Source organism: Nannobrachium achirus, assembly GCF_963921795.1.
Source record: "Nannobrachium achirus genome assembly, chromosome: 9".
Taxonomy (NCBI): domain Eukaryota; kingdom Metazoa; phylum Chordata; class Actinopteri; order Myctophiformes; family Myctophidae; genus Nannobrachium; species Nannobrachium achirus.
In genome coordinates, this window is record NC_137818.1 from 3,131,070 (window position 1) to 3,159,050 (window position 27,981).

The window sequence follows — 27,981 nt, forward strand, 5'->3', positions numbered from 1 at the left end:
TCACGTTGCTCAGGTAATATAGTGACGTTAGCTCTGCTCTGAGTCTGTCTGATGTGCTTACTGTGTCTGTGGGAAGTAACCTCGCCCACCAGTCTTTCTAGGGAGAAAGCCTGGTGTTCGTTCACAACAGACCGTTTGGTTTCCGCCTAAAGCGCGGAAACCACTAGAAGAAGCGGCGTCGCTTTGATTTGGTTCCCCTCGTTTGTTTCCCCAATCACTATTAAAATGCTCGAGAAGCCTAGTGTAGTCTTGCCAGTCGCTACGAGTTGGACTAAAAGATGCACATACCAAACAAATTTTTCGAAAGCAAAACTACTCCGCATCAAGGTGTTTATTAGGTAGGCCCTAAAACTATGTCCTTGGGTGTAGGGGAATATTTTGGGTTAAAACTGAATCCGGTTGATAGTTCCGGCCAAAGTGTAGTCCGTCTAGGACTACAACATGACGTAAAGTGGTTTCCGCTCCCAACCGGATCAAACCCCGTAAAGTGAAGTGATCCCAGACTAGTGGGAAGAGAATGAATGTTGTGTGCGTGCATGCGCGTGTGCATGCGCGTGTGTGTGTTCGTGTGTGTGTGTGTGTGTGCATGCGCGTGTGCATGCGCGCGTGTGTGTGTGTGTGTGTGTGTGTGTGTGTGTGTGTGTGTGTGTGTGTGTGCATGCAGTCTCAGCACATTGCTCACAGCAGGGTGTGAAATATTAGCGAGTTTAAGCTCGCTACGGCAACGGCGGATGACAACGGTAATCGGAAATAATCCGCGCTCGGTAGATCAACCTGCCGTCGCCGCGGCCGCCTCTACTACGGCAGAAGGTCCCTTCCCACGTAGCGCCTACTCCGTCCGCTGTGTGTACGCGTCGCCATGGGAACCAAAGCGTTCAGTGAAAGGGGTGGGAACCCGTCGCCGCCGAGGCTTTGCTTAACCATTTTGATCGCTACGGCGATTACGTCATAGCAGCCGTAGTCCGCCTGGCGTTGCCGTATTGAAAACCATCTAGCTTAAACTCGCTAATGTCACAGCAAGGAGTGACCCTTTTTCCCCCATAGCATCATGTTTATCTAGTGATGTCATCATCGTGTGTCTGTAGCCTTTTTCCTCAGCGTTTTGCCATAGCAAAACGTGTGTGTGTAGCATAGCCTGTGTACATCCTAGACTCAAATCCTAATCTGAAGACGTTATGCAAGCACGACCACCGCTCACTTCACATTGGGTGTTGTTTTTGTCTTTATGCGTGGAATTTCTCAGAATAGTTTGTTTGCTTGTGAGGTGAGTTGGGCTCAGCCTCAGAGTAGAGGTGCTCCGTGGAGGTGTTGAATCACAGAGCTCGTTTCTTAACCCATTTCGGCCTAGAATTATTGAATGCTTTAACCAGTGAAAAATAGTAGATATACAAGCTTACAGCGCGGCACCGAGTGCCGCGCTGTAAGCTTGTAGATCTGCTATTTTGCGCTGTAAGCTTGTAGATCTGCTATTTTTGAAAAAGTCGTGAAAATGCGTGCAAATCTTTGAATATTATGTATTTTCAAAGCAAACGTTTGTAACTCAAATTTTGCTTCTGGAGTGGTCCCTGGAAGTCCGTGGCCAAATAAATATCATTTTGGGGGTCCTTCACATGAAAAGGTTTGAGAACCACTGACATAGTAGTCTCTCAAGAACAGACTAAATGAGCTCCAGTTAAGTGAAAGGGACCTTTTCTTTGACGATGGCTGGCCAGATTGCTGACATAGAAACATAGGTTTTTTTCAAAAAACCTTTTCAATAGACACTTATAGAATCGGGTCAACATTCTAATCATCACGATTTTTCAAAAATAGCAGATCTACAAGCTCGCAGCGCGGCACTCGGTGCCGCGCTGCGAGCTTGTATATCTGCTATTTTTCGATAGTTAAAGCATAAAATAATGATATACCCGTTCTAATAAGTCTCTGACGAGTAGAGAGCCTACTGACTGCCTCCACTTGGCAGCTACTGCTGCGTGTGCTTCCCAGCTGTCATCCATGCCTGTTCATTGGTTCATTGTGCATCCAGGCGTCATAATACTGTACGTCTATTAGCCTTTGACATTATTGTCAGCATACTGTTTGACCAGCGGGTACACATCGCTAAGTACAGCACACTGGGCTTTTCCATGTCGCTAACAGTACAGTACAGTACAGTACAGTACAGTACAGTACAGTACAGTACAGTACAGTACGCAAGTTTAGAAACTCTAGGCTTGCTAAGGGAAAACCACGCCCGCACTCATTTTTGAAGCTTGTGATTGGCTGAACCGGAGGTAGGGAGCGCTCCATTGTAGTCACTTGGACCGCGGCAGAGGTGCACCAAAACCTAAACCTATCCTTAACTCTAACTCTAACCCTAACCCTAACCCTAACCTTAACCCTAACCCTAACCCTAACCCTAACCTTAACTCTAACTCTAACTCTAACCCTAACCCTAACCCTAACCTTAACCTCAGCTAAATTAACGCGGGTCAATGCTAACCTGGTGAAATGCTAACCTGCCGACGCTGGTGAGTAGCTAACCTGCCGACGCTGGTGAAAACGAGCGCTCCTTCCCTTAGCAAGCCTAGAGTTTCTAAACTCGCGTACAGTAGCCTACACAGGCTTTTCCATGTCGCTAACAGTATGTACACAGGATGACTGACTGACTGACTGACTGACTGACTGACTGACTGACTGACTGACTGACTGACTGATGGGCTGTTTGCTTTTCCACCTTGTTAGAGGCTGATGTACGCAGTGGTTTTAGTTCTGTACTTAATTTACAATTTTGATGTATGTTTTACTTTACGTGAGTATTTCCAATTTTCATTACTTTCACTTCGACTCCACCAAACTTTGAAGGCAAGTATTGTACTTTTACTCCAGGTCATACCAAAGAAGAAAGAAGAAAAATCACACCCAATGTGAAGTGAGCAGTGACTTCAGACTAGGATTTGAGTCTAGGATGTACAGGCTATGCTACACACACACACACGTTTTGCTATGGCAAAACGCTGAGGAAAAAAGGCTACAGACATAAATGGTAAATGGTGCATTTATATAGCGCTTTTAATCCAAAGCGCTTTACATAGATTGTGCATTACATTCACCCATTCACACACACATTCATACACCGGTGGCGGAGGAAGCCATGCAAGGCACCAACCTACTCACCGGAGGCAATTAGGGGTTCAGAGTCTTGCCCAAGGACCCTTCGACATTAACTCAGGGGGAGCCCGGATTCGAACTGGGAACCCTTCGGGATTTATACCCTTCGTGCTCTAATACCAGTTTCTCTACCCCTGAGCTATGCCGCCCCGACATACGACATATGACATCACTAGACAAACATGATGCTACGTACACACATTTTGCTACGGCAAAACGCTGAGGAAAAAGGCTACAGACATACGCACAGCCACGTATAGGAGCGGTTTGCACCGCTCAGAAAAACAAATTGACAGGTGCACACAAATCGACGGTGTCAGAGTTGAAAATACTTTGACTCTCATCCGCGAACAGATAAAAAGTCTTCCCAGGACTTCTGCAACACGTTTTGATCTTGTAGATCTGCTATTTTTGCAATTATTTTATTATTATATTATACATATTAATTATTATTAATCCTGAAATTCTTTTTGCTATTTTGTACTTGGAATCCTTTTTCCATTTTTTTCCAAATTCGTTTTTAATTATACTTTATGAACTTAAATACAAATACATTTGACATTAAAAATACAATACATAATTTATTTATTTTTAAATTTTTTAAGATTTGTTTTGGGGCTTTTTATGCCTTTATTTGATAGGATAGTAGACTGACAGGAAATGGGGAGAGAGATGGGGAATGACATGCGGCAAAGGTAGTCCAGATCGGGAATCGAACCGGCGACGCCAGCAGGCATCATAGCCTAGTATGTGGTATCCTAGTACTGTATGTGGTTACCCTAACCCTAACCCTTGACCACTAGGCCAGCGGACGCCCCGACAATACATTTTTAATACTAGTCATGAAGGCATATATGGACATGTTAGGTTTGTGAGGTCCACCACCCAGCGCCGACCACAGACCCTCGCGGCCTGAACACCTAGACGTGTGGTAGCGTTGATAAGAGAACTACGTCACGCGAACCTCAGCTAATCAAATCAGCACGTTTGTGCGCTGCCTGAAACTCAAGGTGTATATGGTCCCCGTACGTATATGGGCATGTTATGTTTGTGACATCCACCGTCCGTCCACAAGGCCATTTTAATATAGAAGGATATATATTTTAAATTACGAAATAGTTTTTAAATTCATTTACTGGAGGGGACAAACTTCATGTCTTCTTTTTGAATTCGGAGGAGACATGTTTCCATCATCTCCCCTGAGATCAGTCCATGTCGACAGGAGAGATGATCAGAGGAGCAGAGTTTGTACCACCATCATTAAGACCAGGACAGAAGAATGGATAGAGTTTCTCAGTGAAGGAGCAGCCAGTGAAAGAGTAGAGATGAACTCTGGCCTCCACATCATAAAAGGAGAGCAGACCCTCCTCATAATCCACAAACACTCCCACTGTCTGGACCTCCTCTCTTACAGGGAGGCGGACAGAAGGGTCAGTGTGAGCCCAGTACTCATTTCCAACCCTCCTTATAGTCCAGAAACCATCGTTAGGTCCCAGAAAGAATTCCTTCCTGTTGATGGACTCTCTGGCAACTCCTAGATTCCAATCAGACTTTCCTTTAACCTGAACCTCATAGTAAAACCTTCCAGAGGAGATGTTTTGTTTTCCTGAGACACAGACATATTTAGAGAATCTCTTGTTGTTTTCTGGGAGATTCTTCCAGAATCTTCCAGAAAACAACAACCAGAAATGTCCATGACTCACTTGTTTTCCATCCTCAGACAGGATGAGTTTACAGTGTGCTGTATCAGGGTCCAGAGTCACATCCACTGAATACGTCTGCATCCTCCTCAGATCAGCTTCATCACACAGCTTCTCCATCTCTTGACTGAGTGTCTTCTCCACCTGAGCCACAGCTGTCCTCACAGTCCCCACATATGAAGGCTGGTGGACTTTGACCTTTGTCCAGTCCTTGGTGGGTGGAGGGGTGTTGATGGATGTGAAGTTCTGGAGGAGGTGGAGGTGGTCTTCAGTGTGTGAGAGCTGCTTCAGCTCAGAGCTTCTCTTCTCTAACTGAGTGATTTCCTGTTGCAGCTCTTTGATGAAGCCTTCAGCCTGTTTCTCTGTTGTTTTCTGCTTCTCTTCAATCACACCAATAACCTCAGCCTGGCTTCTCTCAATACAGCTGATCAGAGCAGTGAAGACCTGCCCGCTCTCTGCCATCACTCTGTCTGCATCTTTCCTGCTGAGCTCCACTGAGTGTTTGACCTCCTGGATCTTCACTTGTCTCTCCTGGATCATCTGCTGAACTTCAGCCTCTGTCTTTCGTTCAGATTCCTCTTTCAACCTCTGCCTCCTGCACTGATCGGCCATCTCAGACACAACTCTATTGACAGAGAATGTCTGTCCCTTACTGAAGGTTTCCTTACAGAGCGGACACTCACACACACCCTTAGAGTCCCAGTAATGTGTGATGCAGGTTCTGCAGTAGTTGTGTCCACATGGAGTGGTGATTGGATCTGTGAACACGTCCAGACAGATGGAACACAGGAAGTTCTCTTCAGACAGGAGACTGTTGGAAGACCACATTTCTACACGCTGAGAACGAACGTGAAAATGTGAAACACTTGAAAATGAAACGTGTTTAACTGGCAGTTTTACAGTATCGGTAGTGGCGCTGGTGTGACCTTCAACCACTTCTGGGATGTTTATGATACGATGATACTGTGGTATTGTGTTTACAATCCTCTCCTGGTATCCTCTTCAGTAAGACTAAAGCCCACCACTCTGTAGTATCAGTCTATAAGTCAAGCTGATCAAAATCACCACGTCATCAAATATGATGTCAGTCTTACAAATATGGAGTTCCACACAGTGTTGATTTTGTCGACTAAAACTATGACGTAAACCTATTTAGTAAAAACATATTCCAAACCCATTTAGGCCTAGAATTATTGAATGCTTTAACCAGTGAAAAATAGCAGATATACAAGTTCACAGCGCTATTTTTGAAAAAGTCGTGAAATTGTGTGCAAATCTTTGAATATATTATTTTCTATATATTTTTGGAGCTGTGTGCAGCTCCCTATACGTGGCTGTGTGGGTCTGTGTGTGTGTCTGTCTGTGTGTCTGTCTGTGTGTATGTAGCCTGACTTCGGCGCGTAACTAGTGCCGCACCATTTACGCCACTCGCGCAATATATACATCAAAATGTGCGGCTCGGCCGGGAATGGTGTTCTATTACCTTTCGTTCCGATCCGCCTTACCATGCCGACGTAATCGGCAAAAAACGACGCTTAATTGTCCCCATTGACTTATAATGGGACAATGCAAGAAATCACTTTCAAGTATTTTTCTCTCGTAAACCATAGGAGCTACAGTTTCAAACCTCGGAGAGGAGATTGATAATGATTTTAAGAATGAATCAAAAAATAATTACATCACTCGGCCTCATGGTGGCGCTATAACGGCCCACTTTACGTTTTGCCCCGTAACTCTTGAACCGTAGATCGGAAAATTAAAATTCTTTTTTCCCTGGATTCCTTGGGTCAAGGCGCATCTCCCCATATAGGCCACGCCCATTTGCGCCAGGATAGATTTTCCGCCATCTTGAATTTTCTCCAAAACACACTTTTTGCTCCTTTTCCTACATATTTTCTTCAAATGTCACAAAAATCGGTACACATGATCTACACACACACACACACACACACACGCACACACACACACACACACACACACACACACACACACACACACACACACACACACACACACACACAGCTCCACTTCACACGGGTGTGATTTTTGGAGCTGTGTGAAGCACAGGCTCCCTATACGTGGCCGTGTGGGTCTGTCTGTCTGTGTGTCTGTCTGTCTGTCTGTGTGTGTGTCTGTATGTAGCCTGAACTTCCTAAACTTCGGCACGCCACTAGTCCCACAGTTTTGCCACCACACACTCGCGCCATATGTCAAATCGAACGGCTTACTCGGGAATCGTGGGCTATTACTTTTCTAAGAGAAAGGTTCTATAGTTTAATTGATATTAATTTATTAGTGAATTAATTTTCCCCATTGACTTATAATGGGAATCGCAAAAACTCACATTCAATTATTTGTCTCTCGCAAACCATAGGGGCTAGAGTTTCAAGACTTGGAGAGGAGGTTCATAATGATTTCAAGGATTAAATAAAAAATAATTGTGTCATTTGGCCGCATGGTGGCGCCATAACGCCATAATATTTTTTCCCTGGATTCCTTGGGTCATGACGCATCTCCCCATATAGGCCACGCCCATTTGCGCCATGATAGATTTTCCGCCATCTTGAATTTTCTCCAAAACACACTTTTTGCTCCTTTTCCTACATATTTTCTTCAAATGTCACAAAAATCGGTACACATGATCCACACACACACACACACACACACACACACACACACACACACACACACACACACACACACACACACACACACACACACACACACACACACACAGCTCCACTTCACACGGGTGTGATTTTTTAATTTATTATGTATTTTCAAAGCGAACGTTTGTAACTCAAATTTTGCTTCTGGGTGGTCCCTGGAACTAAATATTTTGAGATAGATAGATAGATAGATGCTTTATTTGTCCTTGCGGAAATTCTTTTTGCACCAAGCAGTCATCAGGACACAAAATCACAACACATAATACACGATACATGAATGACAAGACAAAACTCATAATTCACTGACAACATGGTACACACCACAATACATGAATAACAAGACAAACTCACAGTTCACTAACAACATGATACAAAACAGGCTACCAGTCATAACACCTTATGCACGGAACTGAGCTGGGGCTTGTTTGTTCAGAAGCCCTATACTAGTGGGGACAAATGTCCTAGAGGCCCTCGCCTTCAACGCAGGTACTGTGTACCGTCGTCCTGAGTGCATAAGGTCATATTGACTGTATAATGGGTGTGTTCTATCCCTAGAAATGGCTTTGCCCTTCCTGAGCACACGGGTCTCATACATAGAGGTCATACTCTCCAGCCGTACCCCAGCTATCTTGCTGGATACATTTATGATTTTATGGAGCCTGTTCTTGTTGACCAACGATAAGGAGCCATACCAGGCAATAAAACAAAACGTTAATGCACTTTCCACAAAGGAGCGATGGAAAAGTAACATTAAACTCTTATCCACATTATACTTTCTCAGTCTGCGCATAAAATGCAGCCTCTGCTGGCCTTTCTTATAGATGGCATCGGTGTTCGAATTCCATGTCAGCTTTGAATCAATCGTTGTACCCAAGTACTTATATTCATCAACAGTCTCGACCTCATCCCCATCAATGACTATTTTCTGGTGTGCAGCATCACAACTGGTCCGGAAATCAAATATAACCTCCTTAGTTTTTTTAATATTCAACTGAAGGAAATTATTCTTACACCAACCAGAAAACTCGTCCACTGTTCTTCGATAGCCTATCTCGTCATCCTCGATCAAACCAACAATGGCTGTGTCGTCGGCAAATTTAACAATACAGGTGTTATCAGAGTCGCTCCTACAGTCGCTTGTGTACAGAGTGAACAATACCGGTGAAATCACGCTCCCTTGCGGGGCCCCCGTGTTGGTCGTAATTAGCCCTATTCACGACCCGCCCACTCAGCATCCCCCGGGTGCTGAAGTCCCGTTTTGAAGGGGTAAATCCTACCATAGCCTATGGAGTTAGCACAGAAATCGCAAATTTAATGCAATTTCCGAATAGTAAAGTATAAAATACGGCTAGCATGATCAAGAACACAAGATACTAAACGGCACAAAGCACTATAATTTACTTTACTGTTAGAAATAATGATTTGTTGGCTTTAAGTCCAGTATAGTTTCCCCTTCTAAATTGAAGTCAGCACCCGGGGAAAACTGAGAAACGGAAGTAGGTGGGCGGGCCGTGAATAAGGCTAATAGGGAGAGATATTGCTTTATTCACCCTGACATGTTGTACCCGATCAGTCAGGAAGGACTCCACCCATCTGATGATATTGGTGTTAACACCCATATCATACAGTTTCCTCATCAGTATGTGAGGTCTCATAGTGTTAAATGCCGACGAGAAGTCTACAAAGAGTACACGAGCATATCGTTTCTTTTCAGGTTTATCTAGGTGACAGTAGGTCTTATTAAGCATCACAAGAAGAGCGTCATCAGTACCCCTCCCCTTTCTATATGCAAACTGTAACGGGTCCATTTCATGTTGCACATTACTAAGAAGGTTATTTAAAACAATGCGCTCCAAAGATTTCATAATTAGTGATGTCAAGGCAATAGGCCGATAGTCATTAAGGACTTTGGGATTGGACATTTTCGGCACTGGGACTATGAGCGAGGTCTTCCATGCTTTTGGAATATAATGTGTATCTATAGATAACTGGAACATGTGTCTCAGTACAGGGCTGAGCTGTTCCCTACACTCCTTGAGCACATAACCCCTTATCCCATCGGGACCCGGTGCTTTGCGTGGGTTAATTCCTTTGAGTGTTCTACACACCTCCTCCTCTGTTATAATAAGTGATTGACCACTGCCAAATTGGTCCTTTAACAAATTACGTTCGGTTGAAAAATCAGAGGTATCAAATCTGCCATAAAAGGTATTTAATTCATTGGCAAAAGACTGATCATCACTAGTGTTAATGACATCTTTCTTTTCCTTTATTCCAACCATTGTGTACAGCCCCTTCCATGCTTGTCTTACATTGGAATCCTTCATTTGTTTTTCAATCTTAAGTTTGTAGTTGTGTTTACATTCAGTAGCTATGCGTTTTATCTCTTTCTGCATAGCTTGCACTTTAATCAGGTCACCCTGTTCAAAAGCACAAGATGGGGGTCCGTGGCCAAATAAATATCAGTTTGGGGGTCCTTCACATGAAAAGGTTTGAGAACCACTGACATAGTATCTCACTGTCATGTCAAACACAAGCAAAAAAATCAAACCTCGGTTCGAAGTGAAGCGGTGAACTTTTATTCTATGTGTTCTAGAGTTATGAACTCTGTGATCTGTACATTCTTTATATTCTGAATGAATGAATGATTTTATCTGGAGGGCCGAATTGTGAAGCTTGACAAATCCTCAAAGTATCCAATCATCAGACCGGGACGGACACTACACACATATTCTGGACGTACGGGACAGATAAAACCTGTTCCTTCTGGACTGGAATTACCATATATGGACATGAGGTGACAGACATTTTGTTTTTGATAAAACCTGTTCATTCTGGACTGGGATGACCATATATGGACATGAAACACACATTTTGTTTTTGAAAAAACCTGTTCATTCTGGACTGAAATGACCATATATGGTCGTGGGACACACAAAGCCTCTCATTGGAAGCGGCTTTCACCGCTTCAAATACCCACAACTACTTACACGACCAGTAGTGCAGTGTCAAAAAAGTCAGTGCGAAGAAAAAACAACTCGAAAGGAAAATAAAGTAGAAAGGGTGTCACAGCCAGACGCACATGAGCACCCTCCCTTTCAAAATATAAGATTTGCATCATTTTCACGATCTTTCGAAAATAGCAGATCTACTTGTAAAAGCTCAAAGCGCGGCACCTATGAGCTTGTAGATCTACTATTTTTGAATAGTTAAAGTATGAAACAAACGTGGTTCAAATCTAAAGTGACACCATGCTTTCCAGGTCTAGATGGGCTAATACAGCCGGTCTCAAACTTTGTCATGTCAAGGACCCCCAAATTGACTCGCATAAGACTACGTACCCCAATTTAATGGCATTTCTATCTCTTATTGTAAAATCAATGTTTATTCGGAGCTGGGGACCCCCTGGAACTCCCTCAAGGACCCCTGGGGGTCTGCGAACCCCACTTTGAGACCCAACGGGCACAAGAGAAACAGAAGCAATGTCCTTCAGTTATTCTTAATTACATTTTACTTCTACACTGACTTTAATATTTTACACACTGTGTCGATATTTGACACATCGTGTCTTTTCCGGGACTTATCAATTCAATTCAACAGAGCTTTATTGGCGTCTGTGTGACGCACGAGGAAGCGATGCAGATCCCCTCGGTTCTACTTTGCATATGCCCCAGAGCCAATGCTTAACCTTCCCTATTAGACTCGCCTCACCGCTACTCACCAGTTAAGAGTGGGGTGGCTCAGAGTAGATGACAGACTATCTGCAGCCTCTGTGTTATTTCCACAGCTTTTACTGTGAAGGCACTATTGACCTCCCTCCTCTCCTGTCCTGTTGATTTAAGCTCCCGGTCGTTTGTCTTCTCTTCATATTGACTCAGATGTGGAAGGAAGAGCTAAGCATGATGATGATGATCACTTAACTGGTGTTAATACAGAGCTGCCTGGCTGGCTGCTGGGGTGGAAACAGTAGGGTGCCAGGGCATTAACGACTTGTGATTTTTGCAAGTCGACTCGACTCAGTAAAAAGTAGAGTTGAAGTCGACTTTATCGTTTGATGACGTCATCACATCACGTCATCAATTATTGTGGGGGGGTCCCCAGATGATTAAGTTAATGTGCAACATTGTTTTCTAATTCTCACTCAACTGTAAACAAACCAACCTATAGAGGGCATCTTCACATTTCTAAAGTGCCAATTTAAGGACTTTTTAATACCTCTAAAATGACAAATTAAACATTGTCCAAATTGTCAAATATATAGAGGCAGAAATTGTGAAAATAGCAGATCTACATGCTCACAACGCCTCGCACCGCGAGGCGTTGTGAGCATGTAGATCTGCTATTTTCACAATAGAAAGTATAAACATTTTTTCAACTTCGACTTTCTCTTGTGGGAGTCGACTTGTGTAATGAAGTTGACTGAGTCGACTTGTGGACTTTCTCGTTATTACCCTAGTATAGGGTACTTCTCTAAATGTAGTCAGGAACACTCACGTCAAAGTAGATTTAACCATTTATTGCAGGAGTGCCCAAAATGTAGATGGTGATCTACCAGTAGATCACCAAGGGTGTGCAGGTAGACCACATGACATGCCTCTAAAAACATATAATTAAAATATAAAAAGAATATGTAAATATGACATCAAGAAGGGCCTGTCAGCTCCCTTCATGGCTTCTAAAGTAGACAAACTATGTTCAAGAGTCAGTAGCATTACAAAGAACCCCAAAACCTACCACTTCCTTACAGAATGGGATGAAGCCATTTCCCCCAGTATTTCCCCCTTACAGTAAAGCCCCGTTTTCACTGAGTCAAACTTCTGGAAGTTTTTTCCAAAATGACGGCAATTTTGAAATTCACGCCATGTGAAAAAGGCCACTTATTTTGTCTTCCGTGAGTTTTGGTGTCCCAAACGTGACGGGAAAATACCTAGTAATTTTTGCCTAAAGTCCCGGCAGAATAGAAATATCCCCACAGTGAAAACGGCATACCGTGATTTTTACTTTTTTCGGACAAGCAGGTGCACGCAAGGAGCCAATATTAACAGTTAAAGCATTGTAATTGGGATTGAAAGCTTCAGAATCCATATTGCATTCGAATGTTATGTAAGCCAGCCAAACACAGAAGACAGACTCGAGAAATGCAAGCTTAATGCTAGATCAATGCATGGTTCAAAATTATTCTATAGCCTATTTGTAATTAAGCTGTGTGGGTTTTGATACAAGTCCGCTCTGGAGACAGGAGCGCGATGCGCTCGTAATGTGATAAAAGCTGGAATCTTTACCAACTTTTTTTACGGTGCTATAGCCTATTTTTTGTCTGAGTGAGACACAATGCGCTCATTTGGCCTATGCTGTGATGAAAGTTGGAAGCTACCAACTCAAAGAGCGTAACTTGTTAAATCCATTGGTGAGAGAGAAAAGGAGAGACGAACAGACGTGACTCGCTGCTGCTTTAGCAAGCGATCAAGCGTCCAGACGCAGACGGTGTGTTAAGCACTGGTTGCCATGTTTGCTAATTATAAGCGACTATGGTCTTGATTTCCGTAAAGTTGCTTGTATGTATTGATCGTTTCTGGCTGCTTTTTATTTGTTGTGATCTTTTAGATCGGTAATTGTCAAGTAGCTGATGTGGCGATGCTTATAGTTTTAAATTGCTTTTGTGGCCTAGATAATATCACTTTTTGGGGCTTATTTTCGTACACCTGGTTGCTTATTTCTCTCGCAAAGTCTGGCAACACGGATTTTCATTCCGTGACGGTTTAGTAGTGAAAACGATGTATTTTATGGCGATGCCAGCATTTTTGCTCATGTGAAAACACCCAAAAAACAAAACTCCCGGCAAGTTGAAAATGATTATGCTAATTATTTTGCAGGAAAAATTCCGGAACTGTAGTGAAAACATGCCTTAAGTGTGTTTGTCTAAAATGTAACGCCAGTGCTGTTATTCCAAAGCTCCCCCCCCCCCCCCCCCCCCCCCAGGCCCTCAGCTAAACATTGTGGATGCGTAGATCATGTTGAGCTAGTCATTTTAAAAGTTGATCTTGCGTCAAAAAAGTGTGAGCACCCCTGATTTATTGCAACAAATGGAATACAGTTAGATTTGCCGTTAAAGGGCTCCACGCTCGGAGATGTTCCCTGAATGATGTACAAGCATTCAATCAGGGACCTTCCAGCAAAACCCCCCCCCATAGGGAATAGGATACAATAGTAGTGCAATAGCAAAACCCCCCCATAGGGAATAGGATACAATAGTAGTGCAATAGCAAAACCCCCCCATAGGGAATAGGATACAATAGTAGTGCAATAGCAAAACATTGACATATTATAGCTTGAATCAGCAGACAATCTTGTTGTCTTTACTCCACTACAAGTATTTGACAGTTTTAGTTACTTTGTAGATTCAGATTGTTATTACAAAACCACTGAAGCTGAGCGGATTTTTCATTCGAAGATCTACAAGCTCACAAGCTATAGTCTATTATATATATAGTGGCACGGCTATTTTCAAGAAAAGGCGAATGATTACTCAGGTACTGTAGGTATATTTTGACGCCAACACTTTTGTACTTTTACTCAAGTACAATTTGGAATACAAGCCTTTTACTCTTACTTGTAGTAAATCGCCTCACTGTCAGGCAGAATCCTCGTATCTCCAAGTTTCAAATGTGTCTGCTTTTTCCCCTAAATGAAGGCCATACTTCATCACACAAAAGCGTCTCACAAAAGTAGTGAAAATAGCCGATCTACAAGCACATGCCAGGCGTTGTAACTTGTGTGCTTGTAGATCAGCTATTTTCACTACTTTAAAGTTATACTATGTAACTTTTTTAATAAAACAAATCTTAAAATTGTCCTAACTATTAAATCGCTAAAGTTTTAGAACACCCACTCCGTTAATTTCAGCCCCCAAAGCCTTTTCTTTATATGTTTTCTACATAGCCTTGACAGGGGCTGTATTCCCCGGCAAAATGATGTCATCTCCCACATGATACACTACTGGCCAATCACAGCGCAGATCATACACCACCGGTCTCTTCAGGAAGTAGCTTCCCTCAGCAACTGTGTTTACATTGGTGAAGGAATCTTGCCTGCTACTCCCTCAATCCTGGTCTAAAAATGACGGGAGACGGCTCTACGGACGCGTATCGGCGAGGCGGAGGTGGTCGTGGCGAATCCGGGCGAAAAACGGCCGAAAAAAGCAATACTGCTACTGACCACTAGTTGAGCAGCTTCCACAGTACAGCTTTAAGTCGCTAACTAAACAAGGGCAGGTTTTGGACATACAAGGTTTCCACCCTGATAACGACGATGTTTTAAAAGCTCTTCTCCCAGGCAGCAGCAGCAGCAGCACATGTCTGGCTGCCTGGCATGGTGCCACCTTTCCAGGGCAGTGCGTGGGCGCGGGGCAGCACTGGCACTGAGTGACCACACACTGATTTAGAGGCTCTGAGGGCGAGCGAGGATGATTGAGAGATAAAGCAAAGTGATTGAGAGAGAGGCATAATGAGTTCTCTCTCTCTCTCTCTCTCCCTCTCTCTCTGTGCATGGATTTATTGATTATGAAATAACAACGTTGACGACCAGGCGGTGGATTTATCGTCCATGAAACAACATGGTTGACGACCACACAGACCAGGGACATGCTGGGCCCCTGATTCAGCCCGGGAAAAAGAGTTGCAGAGGCCCTCATTGCGCGCTATAGAGAGAGATCTCTCTCTATAGCGCTGCTGCTGCTACTCAAAGAAGTGACAAGCCAGTGGGCCAATTACATGAGTTATATTTGGTCATTGTCGGATGGAAACCTTGTATGTCCAAAACCATTTAAAAATGTATTTAAACTAGTGAAAACAGCCGATTTACAAGCACACGACGCCTCGCACCGCGAGGGCCAGTTATCAACTGGCCCGCGCCCCTTGACATTTTTGTAATGTGGCCCACTGGTTCAGAAGTTTGTATCTCTGCTCTAGTGCACCTGGCAGGCCCTGATTTTACACATGGTTGCATGCTGAAAATAGCTGTATATCTGCTATTTTCAGAGCGTAACACCCAAGCACAACCAAACATAAAATGAGTATACTGGATCTCTTCTCCACCAGTCCCTCCCTAACATTTTGGCCTAGTTTTCATTTGTTGATGAAATATTGAATATATTTAGTCATTATAGCTTCGTTTTTATTTAGTTTTCGTCAGTGGGGGAAAAAGTACTTATTGTGTTTGCTGGCACATTTTCACAGCATCAGCTCTGGTCAACAGCGGCGAATGGTTTTAGTCCTGAGCTGTTTAACACTCCAGAGTAAATGTGCTCGCTTGGAGAAAAAACACTGACACATTCTATAGGACAGGGGTTCCCAAACTGTTTTGTCTCAGGGCACCCCATAAATATTGTTTTAATCCGAGGCACCCTACATTATAATATTCACTCCCAGCACCTTATATTTATAGCATATCGTCGTTGTCGGGTGGAAACCTTGTATGTCCAAAACCGTTCGTTTTGTATTTATCATCTATAAAATGTACTAAACTAGTGAAAACAGCAGATCTACAAGCACACAAGTGTGCTCGGCTGTGTGATCTGCTGTTTTCACTAGTTTTGTGCGACAGTCTTGTATGATGAAGCAGGGCTTTGCTTTACCAAAAGACGTACACATTTGAAACTTTGAGATACGAGGTTTCTGCCTGACAGTGACGATATTCTAGTGATTATGTTGCGAGGAAAACGTTGAGATAACAGCCATTTTGGTTAGAACTGACTGAAAATAACTTTGTACTTAGTTTACAATTATACTAAATATTTTTTCAAATAGATTCCAAATATTATCAAATGATCTCGCGGCACTCCTGGACTGCCGTCGCGGCACCCCAGGGTGCCCCGTCACCCACTTTGAAAACCCCTGCTCTATAGGACACTAGCAGCTCTGACAGAAGGTACACTGGCAAACCAAACACATCCACACTGGGCTTCCAACTCCACATTATTCTCTGTAGAGAGAGCAGTTAGACAGTATTCAGCAAACTGAACTAATTTAGTGTGACCTTGCATAATACGGTGCTCTTTTCCACTTCAATAGAACGACGGCAGACCAAAAGGTTGGAGACGCTGATAATCTATTTTTCACAGCTGTTTCTTCTCAACGTGTGGTTTTATTGTAAACCGGTAAAGAGCCAACAACACAAAGGACACGCACGTCAAAAGAAAGGTCAGGTTCTGGATCTAACAACAAAAACAGCAGCAAGATTTGTGAACTGTTGTGACAAAAGAAGGCTAGAAACACAACCACCCCTAAGGACTACACACCATGGATTGACATCTAGACCTACTGCACATACAGTATGAAACAGAGCTGCTACCTACAAATGCATTTTGAGAAGAAATAATGCTATTTGTTCGAAAAGCTTTATACCCTGTACACAGGGCAGGAATGTCAGGGAGGCCATGAAGGCCATGGCCGCTGTTGCCCCTCAGTTTGGCCTTGTGCCCCTCAAACCAATGGCATGACCTGAGGCCACAGTGGCCTTAATACCCCAGCTGACTGTAGCACGTTCTCCTCTGTCTCTGTCTTGTCAATATGTAGACACCAGTGTCTCTTTCTTGTCAATATGTAGACACCAGTGTCTCTTTCTTGCCATGTCTTTTGTTGAGTCCCCATTTTCTGGGCAATGGGCTGAAAATGGATCAGATTGTAAATACGATAATTGTGCGTGTTGTGAGCTTGTAGATCAGCTATTTTTGGTGAATGTTTCCCCCCAGAATAGGGATGCTGGGATTCAAGTGGTTAAACGCCAAGTATAACACATTATTTTCAATATGTCCTCATGAAAACGGATATTCCCTCAGGTTTTCTGTATCTTAGGGGGAAAGATTTATATTTACGTCCGTCCGTTAATATGTTATAAAGTGCTATAAAGTAACAATGTCATTCCGGGGAGCCGTGGATAAAAACGTTATTTATACAGGGGTGACCTGAGACTAAAATGTTTGAGCCATCCACTGCCATAGAAGCACACCACGTCCCAAATGCGGAAGTCCTGCAATACCAGATTGAACCACCAGGCTTCTGAGGCTTCAATCATTCTTTGTGGTTCCAGGGGGGCTTCAGTGAGTCGTAGCTGCGAAGCCAGTTCCCCCTGTTGTCGTGGCACTAAAGCCCAACCATAAAACTTGATAAGACAATTATTACCAACACTCCAATTTGCAGGAAAGAACATTCCGGCCTCCCCAGACAGAACAAATTGCATTTGCATAAAAGGTCTTTAATGACAGTTTCTGTGAGTGCTGGTATTCTCTTTTAGAGATTGATTCTCTTTTAGAGATTCTCTTGTAAAAGTCTGTTGCTCTCCCCAGGTTGTCAGAGGCAGTGTAGCGCCCAGGATTACATTGTCGTTGTCATGCAACGTGTACGATAAAGTGTACTTGCACGATAAAGTAGGCAGGCTAATTAATTTACAAAAACAACATAAAAAGTTGAAATAAGGTAATGTAGATTACAAGGTTTCTGCCTGACAACAACAATTAGTTTTACAGGCCTACACTTTAAGGGTTCCAATAGAGACGTTTACAATATAAATGAGACTGCATTAAGCCAACAACAGTTCCACCAGAGCTCCACAGAGACCGTCTACTGGCACAGATACCACCTGCAGACGGAGGCTGTTTTCTGGGTTGTTTTGTCCGTGGAGACGCAGGCAGCTCTCCTGCAGATTACTACTGTCTCCTTCTGATGAGCTGTTGTGTCCTTTTCTTTTGTTGTACATCCAGTCATCCACAGGGAGGGAGAAACAAACAAAGAAAGGGTTCCGTGTTCGACGGGGAAGTGATTGGACCCGCCGTCGCCACAGTCTAGAGTCTGATGACGCTTTAATCATAGCAAACACCACAACACTGTTGTTTAAAACTCACTAAGTCCACTTTAACCATTATTTTTTTTATACTTTGGCTAATCAAGAAATAGCAGATCTACAAGCTCATAGCACGGCAGCGAGTGCCAAAAATCTCAGATATTTTGAGATGGAGGTCCGGTGGTCAAATACATTACATACATAATTCTAGGGTCATTCTAGGGACATTTACAACAGCTTACAATGTACTATAAATAAAGAATAAATAAAGAAATAAAGGGTCCTTAAAAACATGAGCACCACAGACAAAGAAACAGGTTTTTCAGAAGACCACTAGGAGTTAATTATTTTTATACTTTGACTTCTTCCACGTTTGTCTAAATTCCCATTAGGGTTCTGTTTCCATGTGCTTCTGTTCTCTAGCTTCATCCTCTGTCTCACCCCCAGCCACCTGCATCCAAACACATGTTCAAACTGCTTCCTCTGTCTCACCCCCAGCCACCTGCATCCAAACCCCATGTTCAAACTGCTTATTAGAACAAAGTGGGATCCGGGGGGGTCCCCAGGGGTCATCCTTGAGAGGTTTCCCAGGGGGTCCCTGGCTAAATGATCGGGGGGGGGATTAAGGAACCCAAACTCCAAAGGTCCATTGACCACTGTTTTACACTGTATATTAGGGTTAGGTAATAATGTGACTGAGTGTGACACAGGGGCAGTCATTTCGGAAGCCACTACTTTAGACCACAGCAGAAATTATTATTATTATTATTATTTTTTTCACTAAAATGTGATAAAGCCACAAAAGCATTTCATAAATATCAGGCTACATTTCACTTAAACGCCAGAGCTTAACTCTGCATGTAAATAAGACTTTTTTTAATTAATGTGAGAGATCATGCAGGTCATTGCAGGTTAGAAATAGAACTTTAGAACTTTAATATCTCAAAAGTAGTATTTCAGCATGGCATCATTCTATAAGCCATATCTTCAAAACTGTTGGGTCAATCTCCACAACCAATATATCATTTTGTAGCTATGATTCCCAGCTTTTAAATGACATGAAGAAAATGCAATGACTAGCCGTCAGCCGTGCTGGGACACATATATTGGTAAGACGCCTCAGGGCGACAAGCGACCTCGCCCTAAAGGGCCATGTCTTGGCCATCTGGCCAGTGATGTATATCGGACCGGTTACCCATATATGGATACCCCTGGTACCCATATATGGAGATCCATGTACTGTATATGGAGATATGCTGTGAGAGCCCAAACATGCTTACTCAGTTGTTCGTTATATGTGAAAGTCCTATGACGTCTATGACATCTGACATCATACATAACATCCCTTTTATGCCCATACATGGATATCCCTGTCTGTAGAACCAGCCACACAGACATGGGCTGTCTTGACCATCTGTCTTGGCCATATGGATTCTGTTAGTGTGGTATGTGGCCGATGTGGCCTCCATATATGGGCATTCCCACATGAAGTCCTGTTAGATATGGGCTTAGTTAATATTGATGACATCAGGGAACTCCATAAATGGGCATAAAAGGGATTCTGTTAGTGTGGTTCCCCTGACATCACAGTGAAGTCAGAGCATGATGTCAGAGCGGCAAACCCATAGACCGTAAAAAAGTGTACACGTCCAGACAGACAGACAGACAGACAGACAGACAGACTGAGACATGATGTGCCATTTCATATAGGCCTACTAAACTGAGACCTTTGGTCGCAATTATTGTCCACTCATTTGTATGTCCTTGGCAAAAACAGAATTTTGACAAAAACGCCCACCACAAACAAGCCAGCATGGTGATGGCCTCTGATTGAGATAAATCACCAAAGTGCAAAGAGCTGCACTCGCACAAAATGAAAATGCAAGCTGGAGGAATTAAGTGCACATTTCTTCATTAAGCATCAGCGAGCCGCTGTTACCACGTTGGTGGTTTCTGTCAATACGTAGCAAACATTCTACTTTTGCCAAAAGGAAATGCATGTATTTAATTATTCAGCCTGACAATAAGAAAATATTAATGGCCAGCACTCCGAAATCCTTCCGGTACTTTTGAATTAATTCACCCATTAAGACCAGGAAATTGTCCTTTTAGATTTGAGCTAAAAAGCATTCTTTTATACTTTGGCTATTCAAAAATATAGCATATTATACAGTTATATATCCACAATAATATAAAATCTAAAACATCAAATATATATATTATATACATTTTTCTGTTGGCCATGTACTATTTATTAGTATTTATATACATTTATTTGTGATTTTTTTCCATTGACTCTAATTGAAAATAAACTTTGCCCAGATATGGATTTGATGTCTGACATCATAGACCACATGAGACTGACAGAGTATGTTAGACCATGAGAATGACACAGTATGTCCATATATGGGTATTCCAAGATATGGCCTTAATATTGATGACATCAGGGATCTCCATATACAGTATGGGCAGGATGAAAGGGAGATGGAACTGACACGGAGATCTCCATATACCGGTATGTCCATTAAGATATGAGTGAATGGTTGGTGAGATGTGCGTGGACAGATACACAGGGATCGTGCACGTTAACAGAGGGATAGTCTCGCGTGGCCAGACTGTTGACTCCGCGATTTGGGAAATGCTCCCGTCAACAGTCTGGGGCACGGAAATAGAAACGACGAGTGCGAGATAGAGCGGATGTGACGCAACCGCTCCCTTGGTGCAGTAGCAATAACATGTCCTACTGGAAGCGTTATGTCTCCTTTCAATATTTCTGGGGGTGTTATTTCGTCTTTCTCTGGTGTTATTGGTTTTACCTCCATGATGTTTTCAAACGTTTGCTTAAATTATACACCCATAACAAGAATAGGCCGCTCGAATGACTTTGTCTGTGCGAGTGTGCTTCTGTTATGTTTCCAGTGGGACTAACAGTTCAGTGCAGCAGTGGCTACTTCCGATACTCGCGTTCAGGAGCTGCCGTTGCAGACTCCATATAGCATTCGGAGATTATGGAATAGTTGTCTGGCTACGCAAGACTAACAGAGGGATGACATCACTCTGACCTCATCGTCTCTTACGACACATGGAACAACACTATTTAAGAGTCTTGATCGGAGGTGACGAGAAGAGGGAGAGTGTTTTATCAACAGTAACCGAAGGTGACCTGATGGTGTCTAGTGTTGCTCTGTATACAGACAGACAGACAGACAGACAGACAGACAGACAGACAGACAGACAGACAGACAGACAGACAGACAGACAGACAGACAGACAGACAGACAGACAGACAGACAGACAGACAGACAGACAGACAGACAGACTGACTGCTTGGGGAGAATCTATCCACTGCATTGCTTCACAACCTCAACTGGACACTGCCTATTGTTCTAACTAGACAACTGGACACTGCATATTGTTCTAACTGGATAACTGGACACTGCATATTGTCCACTGCATATTGTTCCAAGTGGACACAGCCTCACGTACTGAACACAGTTTGAGGGTCAGAGGTCAGATAAAGGTCATCATGGTCCAGCTGAGCCCAGAGAGCAGACGGTGTCTGAAGCAGGTGTTCCGGTGCGGTCAGGTGGTGGTCCGGTGGGTCTTCCTCCCCACGGTGCTGTACCTGGGCCTCCGGAGGGGAGCCGACCTGGGCATGCCTCAGATCACCGTCCTGAGTCTGATCCTGGGCTGAGGGACAGTCGTGGTGGTCCCATGTGGTCCTAAATACTGTACCCATCTATCACTGGGAGTCACCTGCAAAAATATGGGAGCCGATCTCCTCATCACATCCCCTAATGGGGTTCACGTCACTAAATCAACCTTGGTCGACTACCTTTTTTCACAGCTATGACGACTAAAACGAAATATATTGACAATTTTGTCAACAAATAAAAGACGCCCTCCAGTGGCTGCGATTGGGATGGTGTTTGTTTAATGATTGAATATCCTTGCCTGACTGATAGAACATCTGCAGCATCCTAATTTTGACAGCCCTAGTATGACGACCAGAACAGGGATGCGAGGGTTAATCTCTGCAGTCGAACAGAATCCAGCTAACTCCCAAATCTCCGGTGCCAATCGCTCCTACGTCTGGCTGTGTGTGTATGAGCACGGAACTCCCTATATGGAGATAACTGACGTCACGGACAGAGCTGCCCATACAAGGAGATACAGTATGCACGCGAGTCGAGTTTGATACCGTTCGCACAGGTGTATTTTTGAAGCGGTGAAAGCCGCTTCCAAGGAGTGGCTTTGTGTTTATCGTGCGTCCAGGATTGAGGATTGGTCAAGCTTCACATGACAATTTGGCCCTCCAGATAAAACCATTCATTCATTCAGAATCCATAAAAACATAGCACTGAAGCACATAGAAAGTATAGATCTAGAACACAGATTTCATAGCTCTAGAACACATAGAATGAAAATTCACCGCTTCACTTCGAACCGAGGTTAGATTTTTTCACTTTGCGTGACTTTCTCCTCAGCGTTCTTGTGATGTCACCACCTCAGCAAGGCTAGTCCACAAGGCGCAAAGGACTGTGTTATTTCTTGTTTTTTAACCAACTCACAGTAGGCCTGTCAAAATTTGCCAAAAATGGCATTCGAATATTCGGTCTAAAATCCACCGTTGATTCGAATAAATTCGAATATTCTAATAAGTGTAGAAATTCGAAGCATTCGCAATTCGGAGCTTCGGAGTTTTTTTCTTTTTTACATGTTATATTCACCAATACAGCCATTGTTGTCGTTTTCTTGGGTCGTGCGTTAACAAAGAAACAAGCCTATTTGCATATCAATAGACCTGTATTAGGCGACGTTCGCGACCCCCCAAACCTGAAGCTGTTTATTCTAGACAGTTGCTTCTATCGCTTTACTGGTGGTCGTGCAGGTCCGCGTTGGTCAGGGACGTGCAGAGAATGTTAAAGTGATCCCTGACTAATACGACAAATATGCCTTAATACATTATAATTGTCCTCTATAACTACAATGTACAATTAAAAACACCTCCATTTTTTTTATTTCTTCTAGAAATAGCTAATCTTTCACTCAATAGGGGAAATGCCCGTCGCAAGTTGATGATGTCATAAATGTCAAGTGTGATCTATCCCTATGGAATTAATGGCATGCATGTGAAAATAAAAACAAACTTAATACTTCCTATGGTTAATATGAGCATCAAATCAATATTTCAAATGTGTTTGTGTTTTGTTTTTTTGCACATGCATGCCATAAAAATGACACATGACATGTGATTAAACGCAAGTTTGACTCGGAGGCAAAGCAGTGAAAGCACTGTGTGTGCACTGCGAGACGGACGACACGACAGTCAGTGTGAAGGGAAAGTTAAGCTGGAGGTTTATTCTTCGCTGTATGACGGTGTCGCTAAACATGCACCCTTAATCTACAAGCCCACAACGTATTGGATCAGCAACACATTGTGGACTTGTAGATCAGCCCACTTTTGCAGCGGCGAATGGAGACTTCTGCCTCGCGAGACCAGCCACCTTTTAACGTTACATGCGCCCAGAATCTCGCGAGAAGTGTGGCAGATTTGTTTTAATTAAATATAAATTAATTCGAAGCTCAATTTTTTACTTTCGAATATTCTTTTATTGTTAACATTCGAACGAATATTCGAATATAGAATATTCTTTCAGAGCTCTAACTCACAGACACACAAGAGCAGAAACCTCCAAGTCTCCAAGTTCCTAATTTGTATGTTTTCTTTTGTAAAGTAAAGCCCTGCTTCATCATACAAGACTGTCTCACAAAACTAGTGAAAATAGCAGATCTACAAGCACACAACACCTCACACCGCATACAAGGTTTCCATCCGACAACAACAATATCGTCATTGTCGGGTGAAAACATTGTAAGTCCAAAACCGTTCGTTTGGCATTTATCATTTTAAAAACGATTCATTTAAGCTAGTGAAAACAGCCGATCTACTTGTGTGCTTGTAGATCTGCTGTTTTCACTATTTTTGTGGAACGGCCTTGTATGACGAAGCAGGGCTTTACTTTGCGAAAGAACTCACACATTTGAAACTTGGAGATACGAGGTTTCCACCCGACAACGACGATATGCTGGTCTGTTGCTGTCCCTGTGCCTGGGCTACAGTATGAGGCTGTTATTAATATGAGGGTGAGAGGAGCTCACAGTCTGAGAACAGGATGAGAGCAGTCTCTACTGGCCTGTGAAATATTCATCAAACACAGGAGAGGAGGTTGAAAAGAGATGAACATGAGCTTGAGGGGACTGGACGAACATCACATGTCTTCAGTAGAGCTGAGGGGACAGAGAGATCACATGTCTTCAGTAGAGCTGAGGGGACAGAGAGATCACATGTCTTCAGTAGAGCTGACTGGGGGGACAGAGAGATCACATGTCTTCAGTAGAGCTGACTGGGGGGACAGAGAGATCACATGTCTTCAGTAGAGCTGAGGAGACATAGAGATCACATGTCTTCAGTAGAGCTGAGGAGACATAGAGATCACATGTCTTCAGTAGAGCTGGCTGAGGGGACAGAGAGATCACATGTCTTCAGTAGAGCTGAGGAGACATAGAGATCACATGTCTTCAGTAGAGCTGGCTGAGGGGACATAGAGATCACATGTCTTCAGTAGAGCTGGCTGAGGGGACAGAGAGATCACATGTCTTCAGTAGAGCTGAGGAGACATAGAGATCACATGTCTTCAGTAGAGCTGAGGGGACAGAGAGATCACATGTCTTCAGTAGAGCTGAGGGGACAGAGAGATCACATGTCTTCAGTAGAGCTGAGGAGACATAGAGATCACATGTCTTCAGTAGAGCTGAGGAGACATAGAGATCACATGTCTTCAGTAGAGCTGAGGAGACATAGAGATCACATGTCTTCAGTAGAGCTGGCTGAGGGGACAGAGAGATCACATGTCTTCAGTAGAGCTGAGGAGACATAGAGATCACATGTCTTCAGTAGAGCTGAGGAGACATAGAGATCACATGTCTTCAGTAGAGCTGAGGAGACATAGAGATCACATGTCTTCAGTAGAGCTGAGGAGACATAGAGATCACATGTCTTCAGTAGAGCTGGCTGAGGGGACAGAGAGATCACATGTCTTCAGTAGAGCTGAGGAGACATAGAGATCACATGTCTTCAGTAGAGCTGGCTGAGGGGACATAGAGATCACATGTCTTCAGTAGAGCTGGCTGAGGGGACAGAGAGATCACATGTCTTCAGTAGAGCTGAGGAGACATAGAGATCACATGTCTTCAGTAGAGCTGAGGGGACAGAGAGATCACATGTCTTCAGTAGAGCTGGCTGAGGGGACAGAGAGATCACATGTCTTCAGTAGAGCTGAGGGGACATAGAGATCACATGTCTTCAGTAGAGCTGAGGGGACAGAGAGATCACATGTCTTCAGTAGAGCTGAGGGGACATAGAGATCACATGTCTTCAGTAGAGCTGAGGGGACAGAGAGATCACATGTCTTCAGTAGAGCTGAGGGGACAGAGAGATCACATGTCTTCAGTAGAGCTGAGGGGACAGAGAGATCACATGTCTTCAGTAGAGCTGACTGGGGGGACAGAGAGATCACATGTCTTCAGTAGAGCTGACTGAGGGGACAGAGAGATCACATGTCTTCAGTAGACTGAGGAGACATAGAGATCACATGTCTTCAGTAGAGCTGGCTGAGGGGACATAGAGATCACATGTCTTCAGTAGAGCTGGCTGAGGGGACAGAGAGATCACATGTCTTCAGTAGAGCTGAGGAGACATAGAGATCACATGTCTTCAGTAGAGCTGAGGGGACAGAGAGATCACATGTCTTCAGTAGAGCTGAGGAGACATAGAGATCACATGTCTTCAGTAGAGCTGAGGGGACAGAGAGATCACATGTCTTCAGTAGAGCTGAGGAGACATAGAGATCACATGTCTTCAGTAGAGCTGGCTGAGGGGACAGAGAGATCACATGTCTTCAGTAGAGCTGACTGAGGGGACAGAGAGATCACATGTCTTCAGTAGAGCTGGCTGAGGGGACAGAGAGATCACATGTCTTCAGTAGAGCTGGCTGAGGGGACATAGAGATCACATGTCTTCAGTAGAGCTGGCTGAGGGGACAGAGAGATCACATGTCTTCAGTAGAGCTGAGGAGACATAGAGATCACATGTCTTCAGTAGAGCTGGCTGAGGGGACAGAGAGATCACATGTCTTCAGTAGAGCTGGCTGAGGGGACAGAGAGATCACATGTCTTCAGTAGAGCTGAGGAGACATAGAGATCACATGTCTTCAGTAGAGCTGAGGGGACAGAGAGATCACATGTCTTCAGTAGAGCTGAGGGGACAGAGAGATCACATGTCTTCAGTAGAGCTGAGGGGACAGAGAGATCACATGTCTTCAGTAGAGCTGAGGAGACATAGAGATCACATGTCTTCAGTAGAGCTGAGGAGACATAGAGATCACATGTCTTCAGTAGAGCTGGCTGAGGGGACAGAGAGATCACATGTCTTCAGTAGAGCTGGCTGAGGGGACAGAGAGATCACATGTCTTCAGTAGAGCTGAGGAGACATAGAGATCACATGTCTTCAGTAGAGCTGAGGGGACAGAGAGATCACATGTCTTCAGTAGAGCTGAGGAGACATAGAGATCACATGTCTTCAGTAGAGCTGAGGAGACATAGAGATCACATGTCTTCAGTAGAGCTGGCTGAGGGGACAGAGAGATCACATGTCTTCAGTAGAGCTGGCTGAGGGGACAGAGAGATCACATGTCTTCAGTAGAGCTGAGGAGACATAGAGATCACATGTCTTCAGTAGAGCTGAGGGGACAGAGAGATCACATGTCTTCAGTAGAGCTGACTGAGGGGACAGAGAGATCACATGTCTTCAGTAGAGCTGAGGGGACAGAGAGATCACATGTCTTCAGTAGAGCTGAGGAGACATAGAGATCACATGTCTTCAGTAGAGCTGAGGAGACATAGAGATCACATGTCTTCAGTAGAGCTGGCTGAGGGGACAGAGAGATCACATGTCTTCAGTAGAGCTGGCTGAGGGGACAGAGAGATCACATGTCTTCAGTAGAGCTGAGGAGACATAGAGATCACATGTCTTCAGTAGAGCTGAGGGGACAGAGAGATCACATGTCTTCAGTAGAGCTGAGGGGACAGAGAGATCACATGTCTTCAGTAGAGCTGGCTGAGGGGACAGAGAGATCACATGTCTTCAGTAGAGCTGACTGAGGGGACAGAGAGATCACATCACAGGAAGGCAGGAATCCAGATAGTAAATCATTTCCAATAACAACAGGGCAGAGCTCAGGACCCTGATGCTTAGAGGGAGGCTGTGGAGCAGGAGTTGGATGTGAACTCTCTCTTGACGCTGCTGCTAAAAAGATATCACACCTGTCTTTAAGAGATGTATCTGGTTAAAAAGATATATTTCATTTTTGAGCGGTGATCCTGGAACAAGAGCTATGGCTCCAACATCAATCAGGCTTTGTCCGGTCAAAAACAGAGTGGAAAACGTGTTAAAAAAATGTCAAGGAAATGTCCAGGGTTTAAGTAAACTGAAGCATGGCCTACATCTGGTCTAGATATGGCCTACATCTGGTCTACATATGGCCTTTCATCTTGGCACAAACGGC

General features: G+C 43.7%; 2 protein-coding genes across 2 annotated transcripts in view; one reads left to right on the forward strand and one right to left on the reverse strand.

Moving 5' to 3' along the window:
• Positions 1-27,981, forward strand: part of LOC308291803 (acid-sensing ion channel 1-like) — a gene marked incomplete at both ends in the record, with an annotated part of 330,088 nt that overhangs the window by 90,084 nt on the left and 212,023 nt on the right. The gene's annotated exons all lie outside the window — the stretch shown is intronic.
• Positions 4,356-5,312, reverse strand: LOC308291258 (E3 ubiquitin-protein ligase TRIM21-like; the record flags this gene model as incomplete). The annotated part of the gene is made up of 1 exon (XM_080733237.1): positions 4,356-5,312. One exon carries the CDS (start codon positions 5,310-5,312, stop codon positions 4,356-4,358), a length of 957 nt encoding a protein of 318 aa, XP_080589363.1.